At 42.9% G+C, this 15,336-nt stretch overlaps 1 protein-coding gene across 1 annotated transcript in view; it reads left to right on the top strand.

The window, feature by feature from the left end:
* The window catches only part of RYR3 (ryanodine receptor 3), a 546,114-nt gene that overhangs the window by 394,311 nt on the left and 136,467 nt on the right, over window positions 1–15,336 (top strand). The window contains 5 exon segments of the mRNA XM_070468944.1: window positions 5,259–5,532; window positions 7,668–7,782; window positions 9,345–9,474; window positions 10,737–10,840; window positions 12,634–12,769. Coding sequence (XP_070325045.1) covers window positions 5,259–5,532; window positions 7,668–7,782; window positions 9,345–9,474; window positions 10,737–10,840; window positions 12,634–12,769 — 759 coding nt within the window.

Below are 15,336 nucleotides of genomic sequence, written 5' to 3'. Positions count from 1 at the left end.
TGGAACAGGGTTTATCTTCGCCAAAGGGAATGCTGTGCCTTCCAGTAACAGCCATCCCCTAAGGTAGACCCTTTTATAGAGACAGTGATCCTCTAAATTTCAGCCTTGAGGCCCCTTTATGCTCTTAAAACTTACCAAGGATCCCAATATGCCTTAGTTTATGAGGATTGTATCTATCATATTATACAAGTAAAACTAAAATAAAATTTAAAACTGAGATTTTAAAAATATTTGTTAATTCATTGAAAAATAAGAAACCCACTTATGCTTAATGAAATAAGTCAGAGAAAGACAAGGACTGTGTATTATCACTTATATGTGGAATCTAAAAAGTAAACAAATGAATGTAGCAAAACTGAAACAAACACAGATTTAGAGAACAAAGTAGTGATTAGCATTGGGCACAGTGGGGAGAGAAGAGAGGGGAGGGGCAAGATTGGTTAGGGGAGGAAGAGATACAAACTATTATGAATGAAATAAATTGCAGTGCCATAGTGTACAACACAGAGAATATAGTCATTATCTTATAACTTTAAATCAAGTATAATCTATAAAAATATTAAGTCTATTGGACACCTGAAACTACTATAATATTATAAATTAACTGCTTAAATAAATAAATAATAATAGAGTAAACCCATTACATGTTACATGAATAACTTCTATGAATAACAACTAAATGGTTAATAATTCAAAAAAATGATTAGTGATTTTTGCATTTTTATAAATCTCTTATGTCTGGCTTAGAAGATAGCTGGATTTTTTTTTTTATTCTTATATCTGGTTAAAGAATTGGCTTGAAACAGATACGTAGTTGGAAAAAGGAGTACTATTACTAGCCTTTTCAGATAATTATAGATATTCTTATGATACTATGTTGAGACTCAGCAAGTAATAGTTCCTCAAAAGTTATTTGTTATGTGGAATTTGAAGTAATAGTAAAGACTTTTTAAAATTTGGTTATATAACAATCCATTGGTCTATCTTGCTTGTAAAATGGATTCTTTTATCCATGATGTTTTTGTAACACCACACATTAATCATTGGGAAATGACTGGTTCACTGAGTTATACAGAGCTTTCAAATGTTGACACAGTTTATTATAAACTATTTCTTAAATTACGTTCATTAATATCAACAACTTAATCAAAAAAGTCTTTAAATGTTGGGAAGCTGTCAAATTCACAGTGGCAGATAAACATTTTCCAAAATTCTAGTTTTCTCTTGAAAGCTTGAATTTTAAACTTGGCAACAAGTCCTAAGGGTTGTTTTCCTTGAAGTGACAGGCTTGTTTCATTTTTAAAAAAGTATCTGTCAGTTACTCAAGTGTGATTAACCAGTTTGTCTGTTGTTCTCTTAATTAAGATGGCATTCCAAGAAAGAAGCAGCTAGTTTAGCTAGCAACAATCATGATAATCACACAGGTGTTTTTCCTCAGGAAAACCACTGGCCTTTGTACAACAGAAGTGCTTTAGAAATATGTATACTCAGGAATTTGTGTTCAGTTCAGTCTCTCAGTCGTGTCCAACTATTTGTCACCCTATGGACTGCAGCACACCAGGCCTCCCTGTCCGTCACCAACTCCCGGAGTTTACTCAAACTCATGTCCATTGAGCCGGTGATGCCATCCAACCATCTCATCCACTGTCGTCCCCTTCTTCTCCTGCCTTCAGTCTTTCCCAGCATCAGGGTCTTTTCAAATGAGTCAGTTCTTCACATCAGGTGGCCAGAGTATTGGAGTTTCAGCTTCAGCATCAGTCCTTTGTTGTTAATAAAATTAATAACCTTTCTATGCCACTAAGAGCATTCTTCTGCAAGCAGTACTGGCTGTTGTTCTGGTAATGCAGCAGGAAACCATAGAGTTTGGTGTTGCTGTCTTGATTTGTGCTAAGGACCCAGCTGTTGTTTTTGTTTGTTTGTTTTGCCCCAGTAGTTTTACCCACTATTGCTTTTGCACCATTAGTACACTATGAAAAAGGCAAATGGCATCTTAGAATTATTATGAAAGTACAACAGGCCTTGAAAACTGCCTGAAGGGTCTTGGAGACCCCAGGGGTCTGTGAACCAAACTTTTATAGTTACTGGCACAGATAGCATAAGAGTTACCTTTTATTAAGCCCACAGTTTGTGCCAGAGATGGTTATGTGCATTAATTATTTTAATCCCCAGATATGCAGTTACATGAAGAACCTTTCACATTCTAGAAAATGAATTCTTTTTAACCTCTCTACCCTCGTTCATTTATGCTGCTCTGTTGCTGGTTCATGGGAGCTAATTAAAGTCTGAGCAGTTTTCAACAGCATTGCTGCCAGGGGTATAAAGCTCCATTTTCTCAGTCCCAGGGGTGTTTAGACCTTTAAAAATTCATGATTCAGCCTAGGTTTGCTTGGTGAGTGCTAGGTCTCCAGCATATGTCAGGCCACAAAGTACGCCATGCTTCTCAGGGCTCTTAAGAATGTTTCTCCCCCATCCCCAGTTGTTTTTCTTCTCATTGTTATACTTTCTCTCACTTTCCAAACCTTGGTCTCACAATCTGAAACCTTTTCCAACAAGAATGGTCTTAATCTATCAAACACAATGATGAGGTGCTTTTTCTGTCAGGAGCTGGGGGGTGGTCACAATATTTTAACTGAGCATTAGCTTGGTCACACATAGATAATTGTTTATCCCATTGCCTCATATATACCTTAAAGGCTGACCTGGACAAAGAACCCGTGGGGCCTTTCTTGTTCTGCCCTTTCAGGCTAAAGAGCTGTTTCCAAGAAATGGACTCACAGACATAGGGAACAGACTTGTGGTTGACAAGGGGGAGGGGTTGTGGGAGAAGAACTGGGAGTTTGGGATTAGCAGATCCAAACCTATTACATACACATTGGTTAACAAGGTCCCCTGTATAGCACAGGAAACTGTATTCAATATTCTGTGATAAACCACAATGGAAATGAAATTTTTTTAAAACACTGTGCATATTATATATATATATATATAATATATATAATATATGCATATACATAACTGAATCACTTTTCTATACAGCAGAAATTAACACAATATTGTAAATCAACTATACAAAAATAAAATCTTGCCCTTTCCAAAAAAAAAATAGCTATTTCCTTTCCCATTTGCCCTCTTATGAGGTGTTGTGCTGAAATGAACCCTTCTCTAGGCTATAAATGTTGATTTGGATTGATAAGTCAGTGTGTGGCTAAGAACTCACCCAAATCTTGAATTAATCTGAAAGACAGGTTAAGGGAATATTTACATGGTTTCATTGTGACTCTGTAGAATTCCCTGTTGAAAAGAGGACGGTCCTTGAGCTGATTAATACTTCTGGTTGCTTTTCGTGTGTGGCAGGGATTGTGGTCATGTGTATTATCTCTGCAAAGAATTTGGTTGTAAGTATCGAGAACTGTAATTCTTTCAGTCCAAAGTCAGGCTGAAGAGGAAACTGTACATGCAGGACCAGGTAAGCTTATATTGCATCCAAGAACATCTATGGTTTTGTCCTGCTTTTATTCATTAGTCTGACTATTAAGTAGGAGAAACAGAAACTTTTACATGTGACTGCTGAGGAAACAAGTTCCTGAGAGGAGACCAGGCTTAGACGGTAAATAACTTTTCTCCCCCAGAGAGTTCAGATATTATCTAACCTAACAGGTGTTAGTTAGCAGTCCCTGCCGAGTGAGATCTCTTAGGAACATCTTTTAACTGTGCTTCTCTCTGCCTTGGGTATCCTTTTTTTTTGTTGTTTTTTAAGTTTTTTTGTTTATGTCTCCCATCTAAACCTAAAACACCCCCAGGGTTGATAGACACAGAAGTAAGTTGAATTAATCCTTTACATCTAGATCTCTTCTAGAGCTTTGGTAACAAAGGTCAATTTTCATATCCTTATGATGAGCCATTATCGTATGTAGCGAAGACACCTGCCTTATTTAGTGTCACGGAGGTAGAAAACGATTTAAGACGTGGCACAGGCTACTGAAAGCACCTATCCAAGTTTATGCCCAGTCCTTTCACTGAAGGGCTGCGTAACCCTCATCATCCGCCGAGCTCTGCCTTTATCACCAGTCTGAATTAAGGCTCTTGGTGCCATCCATACCTTGCAGAAATGTGACAGGCAGAGCTGGACTTGGATGCAGTTATAAGAGCAGCATTTCTCACCTGTGTTATAGCATCTTCTGGAAATGTGTATGACATGGAGGGGGGTGAGCAGTGCCTCCCAGACATTCTGGCAGGATCCTCTATCACACTGTCCTCCTGCTCAGATCTGCCTCTCCCTTTTGGTCATCTTCCCACACCAATGCCCATCAGCGCTTCCCAGGGGCCATTCAGTTCACACTGTGAATGTCCCAGGGCTGGTTTGGTTCCCACTTGAGCCATCTTTCCTTTACTTGTGTAGCCAGTAGTGTTTCTGTGCAACCAGTATGAGCCCTGATACATTCTGAATTCACAGGCATACTAGTTTCTCCCCTGATGCTTGTAAAGCATCTGACACAGTGTCAGCTGACTCCTGCCGAAGACCCAGGACAACACAGTCAGTTCAGCGGGTGATGGTCAGGTGTCTGGTTGCAAAGTCTTTGGACCTAATAGAATGTTCTCAGTCTACTTCTCTCCATCCCCTAATGTATTTTTATGTTTGTGTCATCTCAAATACATTTTAGAGTTCTTGAATCACTTACTCAGTTCATGGTAGATAGTATCTTTAGAATACTTGGAGGATAGCATTTATGGTACAGAAATCCTAGCACTTAATAGCGCTTTACTCCTAAGAGGCAGTGACCAATGTCTTCTTAACGTTTTCATCCACCCAGAATCACTCCCCACTCTATCCTGTGGCACTTAAACACAACCCCATCTTAGTGTGTATTGCATTGCATTATAAAATAAGGATAAAATGTAGCTTTTAAGTCAAAATGAAAATGTGAAGAACCAAGTTGTGAGCACCCTGGTGGCAAGAAGGCATCTTATTTTGTCCCCTACGTCCAGCATCATTCAAGCATCATTGAATGCCATTTAATCCAAATAGAATATTTAGCCTTCTCAATTCAAATTGAAGATATTCTTTTATTATAATGTGGCTCATGCACCTGCCTCTTGGTATGTGCTTTACTTCCCTGGGTGCCATAACCCACCTTTAAGAACTTTTTTTAACGCCACCCAGCTGATGGTGTACGTTATCACTGAGCGAAGTGACAGAGGCGTGCAGCGCTCCTCAGCCTCAACAGCCACAGTACTGGTGCTTCCCCTTGTCCTTGCAGCCACCCTGAAGGAGCTCATCTCGCAGACCATGATCCGCTGGGCCCAGGAGGACCAGATCCAGGATGCAGAGCTGGTCCGGATGATGTTCACCCTCCTGCGGCGGCAGTACGACAGCATCGGGGAGCTGCTGCAGGCGCTGCGCAAGACCTACACCATTAGCCAGGCCTCCGTGAGCGACACCATCAGTCTGCTAGCCGCCCTGGGCCAAATTCGCTGCCTGCTCAGCGTCCGGATGGGCAAGGAGGAGGAGCTACTCATGATCAACGGGCTGGGGTGGGTCATTCCCATCAGGGGCAAGCTTGCGGAGGAGGCAGTTCTGAAATCAAGTCACATAAAAACCTCTGGGTTCCCCTGATTTCACTTCTCTTGGGATTATATGCTCATTAAATCAGTCCCCTTCAATAACCTCAGAGAGCAGACATGGGCGACTTGGGGTGAAGGGCCGTGGCCAGAAGTAGGAAGGAATCTTGGGAAAAAGCAGATATTTAGTTTGAATCTGATAAAAATAGTCCCAGGAAAGCAAGGGAAAAATTCAAAGGAAGGGACAGTGTGTTCACCCCAAGAAGAGAGAAACTTTTTGAGCACCTAAGGTTTTACTGGAAATCTTCTGCGACTTCCCTTTGAATAATTAGAGCCCTTTTCCTCCCTTTTCTTGGGAGTAGAGTCAGTGTCTTCAATCCTTCAAAATGTGTTTCCTCATGACAATAGCTTGTGGATTTTCCTTAGAAGCCACAACACTAGAAAGATTGAGTTTTATTTATTTGCTTGTTTTTGTTTTCATAATTTAATTTTTTTATTTTTAAACAATTTTAAAGGTTACTTTCCTTTTACAGTTATTACAGAATATTGGTTATATTCCCTGGTTGTATGATATATGCTTGAGCCTATCTCACACCCAACAGTCTGTAACTCCCATTCCCCCACCCCTATATTGCCCCATCCTCTCCTCCCCACTGATAACCACTAGTTTGCTGTCTGTATCTGTGAGTCTGCTTCTGTTTTGTTGTATTCACTAGTTTCTTATATTTTTTAGATTTCACTTATAAGTGATATCATATTTGTCTTTATCTGTCTTATTTCACTTAGCAAAATGCCCTCCAAGTCCATTCATGTTGCTGCAAATGGCAAAATTTCATTCTTTTTTATGACTGAGTAGGATTCCATTGTATATGTATAGCACAAGAAAGATCATGTTTTAGATAGCAAAAAGATTTCCTTTAATTAGGTAGCATAGTTCTATATTGCAGATGAGAAACCTGAAGCCCCCCAAAATGCACTGACTAACCCACAGTTTTACCTGAATAAAATCAAGCACTAGAATCATATTCTTCCTGCTGTTGGAATTGTCATCCTACCACCCTCAAACCCGCAAAATAAAGGAGCATCACTGAGACCCAGAACAGAGATGCTGGCAGTTGAGGCAGAATGAGGGGATACATGCATTCCTTAAATTCATTTCCAAACAGGAATCTTACAGTAGAGGTGAAGAAACTTTTATGGAAAGAGGAAACAGCTGCAGAATTAGCCTTTCTCCCAGCCTTGCAGTAGACATAGCTCCACTAAAACTTAGTGGTATCTCATTTTAACAGCTGCAACCCTCTGGAGAAAGGGATATGAGCTGAGAGTAACCACTTGCAAGGAATTACACAGCCAGGTCACAGACTGCCTCTGTATTGTGCTTTGCCTGCAGCTTTATTATGTGAATTTATGTTGAATGACTTAAAAACATAATTCTTTTTATGTTTCATTTTGATCATTTTATTGAGTGCTTACTGTCCAAAAGTATTGTTGGTACCTAATACACAATTGCCTTAAGAAAAGGGTGCCCTACCATTTGGATAACTAAAGTACATAGAGACATAAATGTAAGGACAAGAGGACAAAAAAATAGAAGACCCTTAATACACAGAGGAAGAGAAATTCAATGGTTTGGGCTGTCTCAAAACTATCACAAGCCAAAAAAAAAAAAAAAGCCCAAGGGGCAGCTACTTAATGTCATCAGAAGGAAATATTTAGAAGAAAAAAAGTAGAAATGAATAATATTCCTATCAGCTAAAAAAGGCCCTCCACATATATTCCACCAACCTAGTACCTTCTGACCATCTTTCCAGCAGATGGCATGTACATTAGAAGTGAAAATTTTAGTCCCTCAATCATGTCCAACTCTTTGCGACCCTATGGACTGTAGCCTGCCAGACTTCTCGGCTCCTCTGTCCATGGAATTTTCCAGCCAAAAATACTGGAGTGGGTAGCCATTCCCTTCTCTAGAGGATCTTCCCAACTCAAGGATCAAACTCATACATTAGTTCACCCCGAATGTGTGTGCGTGTGCATTTGTGTATTTTCAGCCCTGAATTGTCATAGCATTGAAATAAGCAAGTGCTGACTTCTCTCTCCGATTACCCTAGAGACATAATGAACAACAAGGTGTTTTACCAGCACCCCAACCTCATGAGAGTCCTCGGCATGCATGAGACGGTCATGGAGGTGATGGTGAACGTGCTGGGTACAGAAAAGTCTCAGGTAATGCTCCAAGGAGAATTTAACTTGAACTTGACCCCTGGGCCGGGTCATGTGAAGTGACCTCTTCACAGGCACATGGTTGATGCCCACTGCCTAGTGATTCTTCCCAGGGAGGGCACGGGGATAAGCACAAGGCCAAGAAGGAGCAGGGAGATGGGACCCAGCCAGTGTGAGAGTTCTTCTCACTCATTCCACTGGGCTGCTCAGTCTCCTTCCCATCCTCTTCTGCAGTCCTGCTCCTTCCAAGATGGAATTCCTCCAGGTTCCACTTAGGAGCTGGGTATGTCTGGTGCTGTGTCAGAAGGCAGTTCTAAAGGAGAACAGGGTTTTAATAATGATCCTGGGACTGTTCCCACTGGAGTGTACATGTTTCCTGTCTGAGCAAAGCTCCTGACGAGGTCGATTTCCTAGCCAGCCCTGCCATAAGGGGCCTGGGAGCTCCTGCTGCCAAGGGGCAGGGGGTGCCAATAGGGCCCACCTGGGCAGGTGCTGCAGCTTGTCCAGGTCCTCCTCAGAGTCAGAGAGCTTAAGGCAACAGATAGGGGATGTTTTTAAATATTGGAAATTCCAAAGTACCTGGTCCTAGGAAAGCAGCACCAATATTGACAGGTGAGCATTGTGAAGGAAGAACACAGGAGCCCCATTCACCTTGCTCCTCATTTGCTTCCTTCTGATGTCTCAGGAAAGTGGACTCTCCCCAGAAGGCCTCTGAACAAACGTCTGTGTGCCTCAGCAAACAGACAGACTAACTTTTAGAATCTTGCTTCCTAGAGCACATTCCATGATTCTAAAAGCGGAAATCAAGGGCTTTCTTGGATCCTGAGCCAAGGTTAACACTGACACCATTTATTGAGCATGATTGATCAAACAGAGGATGCAGCCAGACCCTGGAGATGCTAATTACTTTGTTAAGCAGAGAAGCCAACCACTTTTGATGGTAATAGAAGTTGGCACTTTGGTGCTAAATTGTAAGAATCATGTTATGAATGCTCTAGGAGAGTGGTGATCGAGGACAGAGGTAATCGGGGAAGGCTCACAGTCTGAGAGGGTGATGCTGTTGAGGCTTCTACAACAGTAGAGGCCGATCTTTATGCAGAAGACTCAGGTTTGATACAGTGCTAGGTCTTATTTTCTGTGATCACCCATCTCCATTTCTGTTCCCTCCCTTCCTACTCAGAAACAGTGGTCTGATGTAGGGTTGAACAATTTCACAAGATATCTGAGGGTGACTAGAATTCTGGCTTGACATCTATTTTTTTTGAAAGAAAGATACTTCAGGAGCTATAATTAGCTCTTAATATTTTTAGAAGCCTCTTCTTAGGTGTATATTCTCTGTCGCTCCTATGAAAAAGTCTTGGAAACAACCAGAAGCAAGGAGAAAATTCTTTTTCCCAACTGTTCACAGCTTGCAAGGCTCCAACCTAAGACTCTTTGAAGTCAGCCTTTTCAGAAAGGCTTCTTCTTTTTTTTTTTTTTTTTAGTTGGAGGCTATTTACTTCACAACATTTCAGTGGGTTTTGTGATAGATTCTTCCCCGTGACACTTTCTACTTCTCCCTACAGATTGCCTTTCCAAAGATGGTTGCTAGCTGCTGCCGCTTCCTGTGCTATTTCTGTCGAATCAGCCGACAAAATCAGAAGGCCATGTTTGAGCATCTAAGTTACCTGTTGGAGAACAGCAGTGTTGGCCTAGGTAGGTCTTGTTATAATTTCTGCATTTGGCTCAGGGGTTGCCCTTCCCCTGCTGGCCACTTAGGCAGTAAAAGGAAAGAAGTCACGTGTGTGCTATGGTATTTTTAAATCCTGGAGGAATTTTTAAATCCTGGAAGAAGGAATCCTGCCTGATCTCAGAACATGAGAGATAATAATAATACCATGTCTCTGCTCTCCAAACTGAGAGAAGTCGCGGCCAACCAGCCCTGGTGACAGTAATGATGACAGATTTGTTTTGGCTTAGACACACAGTTTATAGTCACACAGTTTTGCCTCCTCTCTCTGGGGACCCCTGGTTCATGAAATGCTACCTGAGATTATGGATGTAGTCTGGAGATCCAGCGCCTCCCAGCCCATTCAGCTGACCAGGGAGCAGTGCTAATAAGACCAAGGTCATGGATCCAATCCCTTCTTGGCAGGCTGGCTGCAGGCTACATGCCTGTCCCATCAGCTAACCAGCCAGTGCTTTCACAGCTGCAAGGCAGACAGGCCAGGAGTGACTATGGACAAACAGTATAAATCCAACACCACCGCTAGAAAACCAGTGCATGCACTTGCCTTGCTCACTCTTCTGTATGTAAACTAAATGAATTTGTGGAAGACACAAATACATTGTGTGCACGTGAAATCTGAAATCTCAGGTTTCCTGTTTATCAAATGCAACCTCATGGGATTGCAAAAAGAGTTGTACAGGACTTAGGGACTAATCAACAACAAGCTTAGACTAACCGACCTTTTTATAAAATGCCACCTAAAGTTTTTCTCAATTTTAGCCCAAGAACCAAACAAAGGGAAATGAAAGACAACGTTGGTGACCTGATATAATTCTAAGAGCTAATCTGTTTGAGGTTATTTTTAAACTCTAGGTGGTGACCCCAGAAATGACCAAGTTATGTGAGCTTGGTTATCAAGTGACATCTGAGACTTTGGAATGGTCACCAAACGAGGGCCCAAGAACTTGCATGTTAGAAAAGCACTTGAAAATACGTGGTCCCAGTTGCTCCTGTGAACTGATTTTCTAACTTCAGCTTTGTTCACGGTCAGTAATAAGTGTGGGGAGGAAGGATAGAAAACAGCTGCTCATGAACGGGGCGGGCAGCCCCGCTTTGAGGACAGCGATGTGTCCAGGTTTTGTGTTTGCTGACCTCTCTTGGTCATGACTGCGCACTGCAACCAAAACCTCAGCTCAGCCCCGGGTGGCCTCTTTCTCCCTTTCTCTCCCCTTCTCTGCTTCTTCCTCAGCTTCCCCCTCGATGAGAGGATCCACCCCGCTGGATGTGGCCGCTTCCTCGGTGATGGACAACAATGAGTTAGCGCTGGGCTTAGAGGAGCCAGACCTCGAGAAGGTAATTGGCCTTGGGGGGGCACTGTGCTTGCTCTCCCCCGCTTATAGCACAGCCAAGCCAAGGAAAAGCAGACCAAAGGCTGAGCCTGCATCAGAACCTCCTCAGCGTGTGAGGAAAGTGGGGCGGGATGTGAGTCCCGGGAGCCGTGTGATAATTAGGACCAGAGCATCTCCTGTGGGCAGGACTTGCCAGCTCCACAGACACCTTCACCTTCTTCCTATCCTGTCTTCAGACTGTTTCCTTGACTGGACAGCTGAAGCGACTGACAATGCACTTTCTCAGTTTGGAGAGGAGCCGTCTAGTCAGGAGGAGGGGGACGAGGAAAAGGCTGTCCACTGCCTGGTGGGTTTGGGAGCAGCTAGGAGTGGGCATCTGACCCCAACAAGGGGATCAGGAAGGGCCCTCAGCAAAGAGGTGACCCTGAGGCTGGGCAGAAGCTACTCGGTCACATTGAAGACAAGCCTGTGCCAGGAATGTTTGCATTTCAGAGACGAGAGCATGGTGTGCCTGAATTTCAGAAAGCTGGCTGTGACCAGAGCTCTGAAGCTTGCGGGGAGTGCTGAGAAGGGAGGAGAAACAGAAATGAATGGGCCCCAGGCTGCCATTACTGCTAATAGCAGAGGTCCACACACCTGCAGAATCACTGTGTGCCAGGCCCCACTCAGAATTAAGTCATGTGATCCTCAGGACAAGCCTTTTTATCATTGCCCCAGTTACAGGAGAGGAAACTGAGGCATAGAGAGATTAGGTAATATCCTCAAAGTCATCGGGTTTGTGAGTGTCAGAGCCCTGGGCTTTAGAGGCCGCGCTGTTACCTGTGATGTTTTGGGACCTCACTGTAGGGCCTCGAGCCCCAGAAACCACTGGAGGGCTTCAAGCAGAGGAGAAACACAGTTTTTTATGTTCTGGAACACGTCCTGGTTTTAGTGAGAAGTGGTTATTGGAATAGAAACAAGTCAAACCCCATCCCACCCCATACACACACGAACTCAGGAGCTGTGCGCCCAGCAGCCAGTTATGTGGTTGCTGATCTGTGAGTGCCCTGGGTATTCTTGGCCTCTGCCTCTGAGGGGACAGAGTTTAGTCAGACTTGGCTATTCATCCATTTAAATGGCCATAAATATCTCAGTTTTCATTTAGGTGATCTGATGATAACCGACACCTGTGTTTAAAATTAGGTAATGATTCTCTCATGATCAGACAGTGCCCCAGGGGGCCGTGCTCAGCAGCCCACCCTCAGCCACGTTCACCTGGTCCCATGATAACTGCTCATCAGGGACCCTGAGTCTCCCTGGGAAGGGAGACCGGGAGGCAGGGAGAGCGGAGAGAGGGTACCCAGGGAAGTCTGCAGAGGAGGAGGGCCCGCCAGTCACCCAGTGACTGAACATTTTGGTTTTGAAATCCCATGGTCAAATGAACAGGGCCAGCCTGCATCCACCATTGTCTCCCCCGTGGCACCTTAGTTAGGCCGACTTTTAAATGCCATGTCCCCCTTGCCAGAACTTTTAAATGGCATGACCCTCTTGCCAGAACCGGGAAATCATAGCATATGGCTTATATCTACAAAGCAGTGATCATCAGTCTTGTCAATTGCTTGGAAACAAAAATGAGTAAAAGGTTCCAATTTCAAATCTGCTAAATTATTTACTTGGAAAGTAGTGGGCTGTCTCCAGCTTCTAGAGAAATGAAAGCCCTTCAGTTCCCAGAATTGTGCATGCCTTACCAGCTATATAAAAAAACTTACGTTAAAAAAAAAAAAACCTGGGCACTTAACTTTGTTTTGTTCTTGGCAGGTGGTGACCTATTTGGCAGGCTGTGGCCTGCAGAGCTGCCCCATGCTTCTAGCCAAAGGATACCCTGATGTCGGCTGGAACCCCATTGAAGGGGAGCGCTACTTGTCCTTCCTGAGGTTTGCCGTCTTCGTGAACAGTGAGTCTCAGTTTTCCATGCCTTTCAGACCTAGGAAGGCACAATCGCAGTGCGTACTAGGGAAAGGAAATTCTTTGCACTGCTTCCTATCCATAAACATGATAGGTTGTATAGGTAGGTGGCAACTGATAGAAAAACCTCTGGGACAATCAGGCTAGACAAGGATCAAGAGTGGAATCCAGTGGAGAGAGTCCTGAATGCTTGTCACCTCTTTGTACCTCTTCTTCTAAAAGATGGCACTTGTTAATATCTTGATCTCACTTGTTTCCCAGAATTAAATGCAAGTATGTCTCTAGATTCTTAGTTTTGGATGAATGGATGAATGGTTGGATGGATGGGTGGATGATTGGATGGATGGATGAATGAATAAAAACATGGAAGAGCTGATAGCTGTTAAAGGTAACTAAACTCCCAGTAGGAAAAAAAAAAAAAAAAGAATTGCTATAGAAACACTAAATATTCTTCTTCTTAATGCAAATCACCTCTCATTTATAGTGAATTCCAAGTTGACACAAATTCTGCATTTCCACTAGTTTAATATGCTGAATATTGCATAAAATGAGTAGTTTCTTAAAACTGCACCTTGTTTCCAAAATTTTGTCGTGATGTTAATACTGGCTTACTTGTATTTACATTATAGTTACAATCTTTCTCCCTTTTCCCATTTTGGAGTTTCTGGCTAACAAGCCTAGCTGGGCTAGTTAAGTGATTACAGAGAGGGATTTCAGCTAATAAGCAGTCATGCTGATTGTTCTATGAGAATTCACCTGAAAATGTATTGGTATCACATGATCACTATCTTGCCATGTGCTCTTCTTGTCTCCTCCTCCCCAGCCCCCCCTGCCTGTTTTCCTACATCATAATGCACGCTGGTCTTAATATTTGAGTGGTTTCCGGTGTCCCGATTTTTTCCCTTTCTTGACTTGGTCACAGACCTTGAGATGTTTGTTGTTTGTTCTCCTAGGACTGGTCCAGCCAAGTTTTCAGGGATTTGGGTTTTCTGCTTCTCTCTGCATCTTCCATACCTACTATCTGTTCATCATCAGCATTGCTAAACTCCCATTTTTTTCCTCTGCGGCCAGTTTCAGAGTATCCTCTGGCAGCCTGTTTTATTTCTAGTCCAGATGATTGCATATCCTGAATTAATGCAGAGTTATTGACTGATGGGGCTTAGCAGCAGCAGCAGCCTTGTGGTAATAATGAGGCTTCCCTTGTAGCTCAGACGGTAAAGCGTCTGCCTGCAATGCGGGAGACCTGGGTTCGATCCCTGGGTCAGGAAGAACAACCGGAGAAGGAAATGGCAACCCACTCCAGTACTCTTACCTGGAAAACCATGGATGGAGGGGCCCGGTAGGCTACAGTTTGTGGGGTTGCAAAAAGTCGGACACGACTGAGCGACTTCATTTCACTTCACTTCATTGTGGTAATAAAGGGAATTTTATGTAGATTTTAAAGATTCAGAAAGTCCATCAAATTCTATAAATAGACTGTATGACACATACCAGATCCAGGAAAAACCCATTTATTCATCTTAGCCAACTTCATAGGAAGATCAAGGGTTTTATGAGTCAGTCAGTGGGACTGTCTACTTGGGTCATGAAGGTTGAGGAATCCACTGGCTGTTTTCTTACCCAGATGGCCGAATTCCAACACTTGCTTTTGCTTATGTGGTACAACCATATTCAACTAAACTCTGAATCAATGCTCGGTCCATCCTCTTTGCTTTCAGATTGTTTTATGCCTTTTTTAATATATTCTACAGTACAATTTCATAATGCAATAAACTGCAAATCTATTAGACCATCAGTAGAACGATATATGCACTTTAACCTTTATTGTGTCTCTTATCATGTAAAGGTCACATTTGGTTTTGGCAAAGGTTATTGGCTTCTGCTTTGAAGGAACTGACAGTCTAGTAAGGGGAACAGACATGGACAGAGGTCACTATAATAAGAAGTGGAGTAAGGTAGGGACAGAGTGCTAGCGGGTTTCATGAGGGGATACTCACATCCTGTTGAGATCAGAAAAGGCCTCGTGGGGAGGTAGTATTAGAGATGAGCTTTGAAAGGTCGGATTCCCAGGTGCTGAGATGCAGGAGAGGAGCCAGTTGAACAGTGGCCTGAGGGCTAAAGCACATGTGCTCAGGAAACACAGTGATCAGCTGGTCTGCAGGGTAGATGCATGGATGACAGTGCTAAGAGACAAGGTGTAAAAGGTAGGTAGGCAGCTCTGATGGGGAGAATCTAAATGCCATACTGAAGAGTTTAGTCTCGATTCAGTGTTCAGAGAACTGGGGAAACTTTTCACCAGAAGAAAGACTGGCAATCACCAGGAACTTCTGTGCCCAGGTTAGGATAATGAGTTTCTGAATTGTAATGGTGGTGATCGGAATGGGATAGAGGAGATCTATTTGAAATAAGTAATAGAGACTGAATTTATCAGACCTGCTGGTGGTGGTGATTATAATGTCTGAGTCCTGGGTATGTGGACATAAGGGAAAAAAAACAGGTCACTTTAGAGCTTAGAGATTTAAGGGTAGGATGAAAAGAAATAAGGATGGTCAGAAG

Source organism: Odocoileus virginianus, chromosome 6, assembly GCF_023699985.2.
Source record: "Odocoileus virginianus isolate 20LAN1187 ecotype Illinois chromosome 6, Ovbor_1.2, whole genome shotgun sequence".
Classification (NCBI taxonomy): Eukaryota; Metazoa; Chordata; class Mammalia; order Artiodactyla; family Cervidae; genus Odocoileus; species Odocoileus virginianus.
This window is presented reverse-complemented; position numbering and strand designations above follow the sequence as displayed.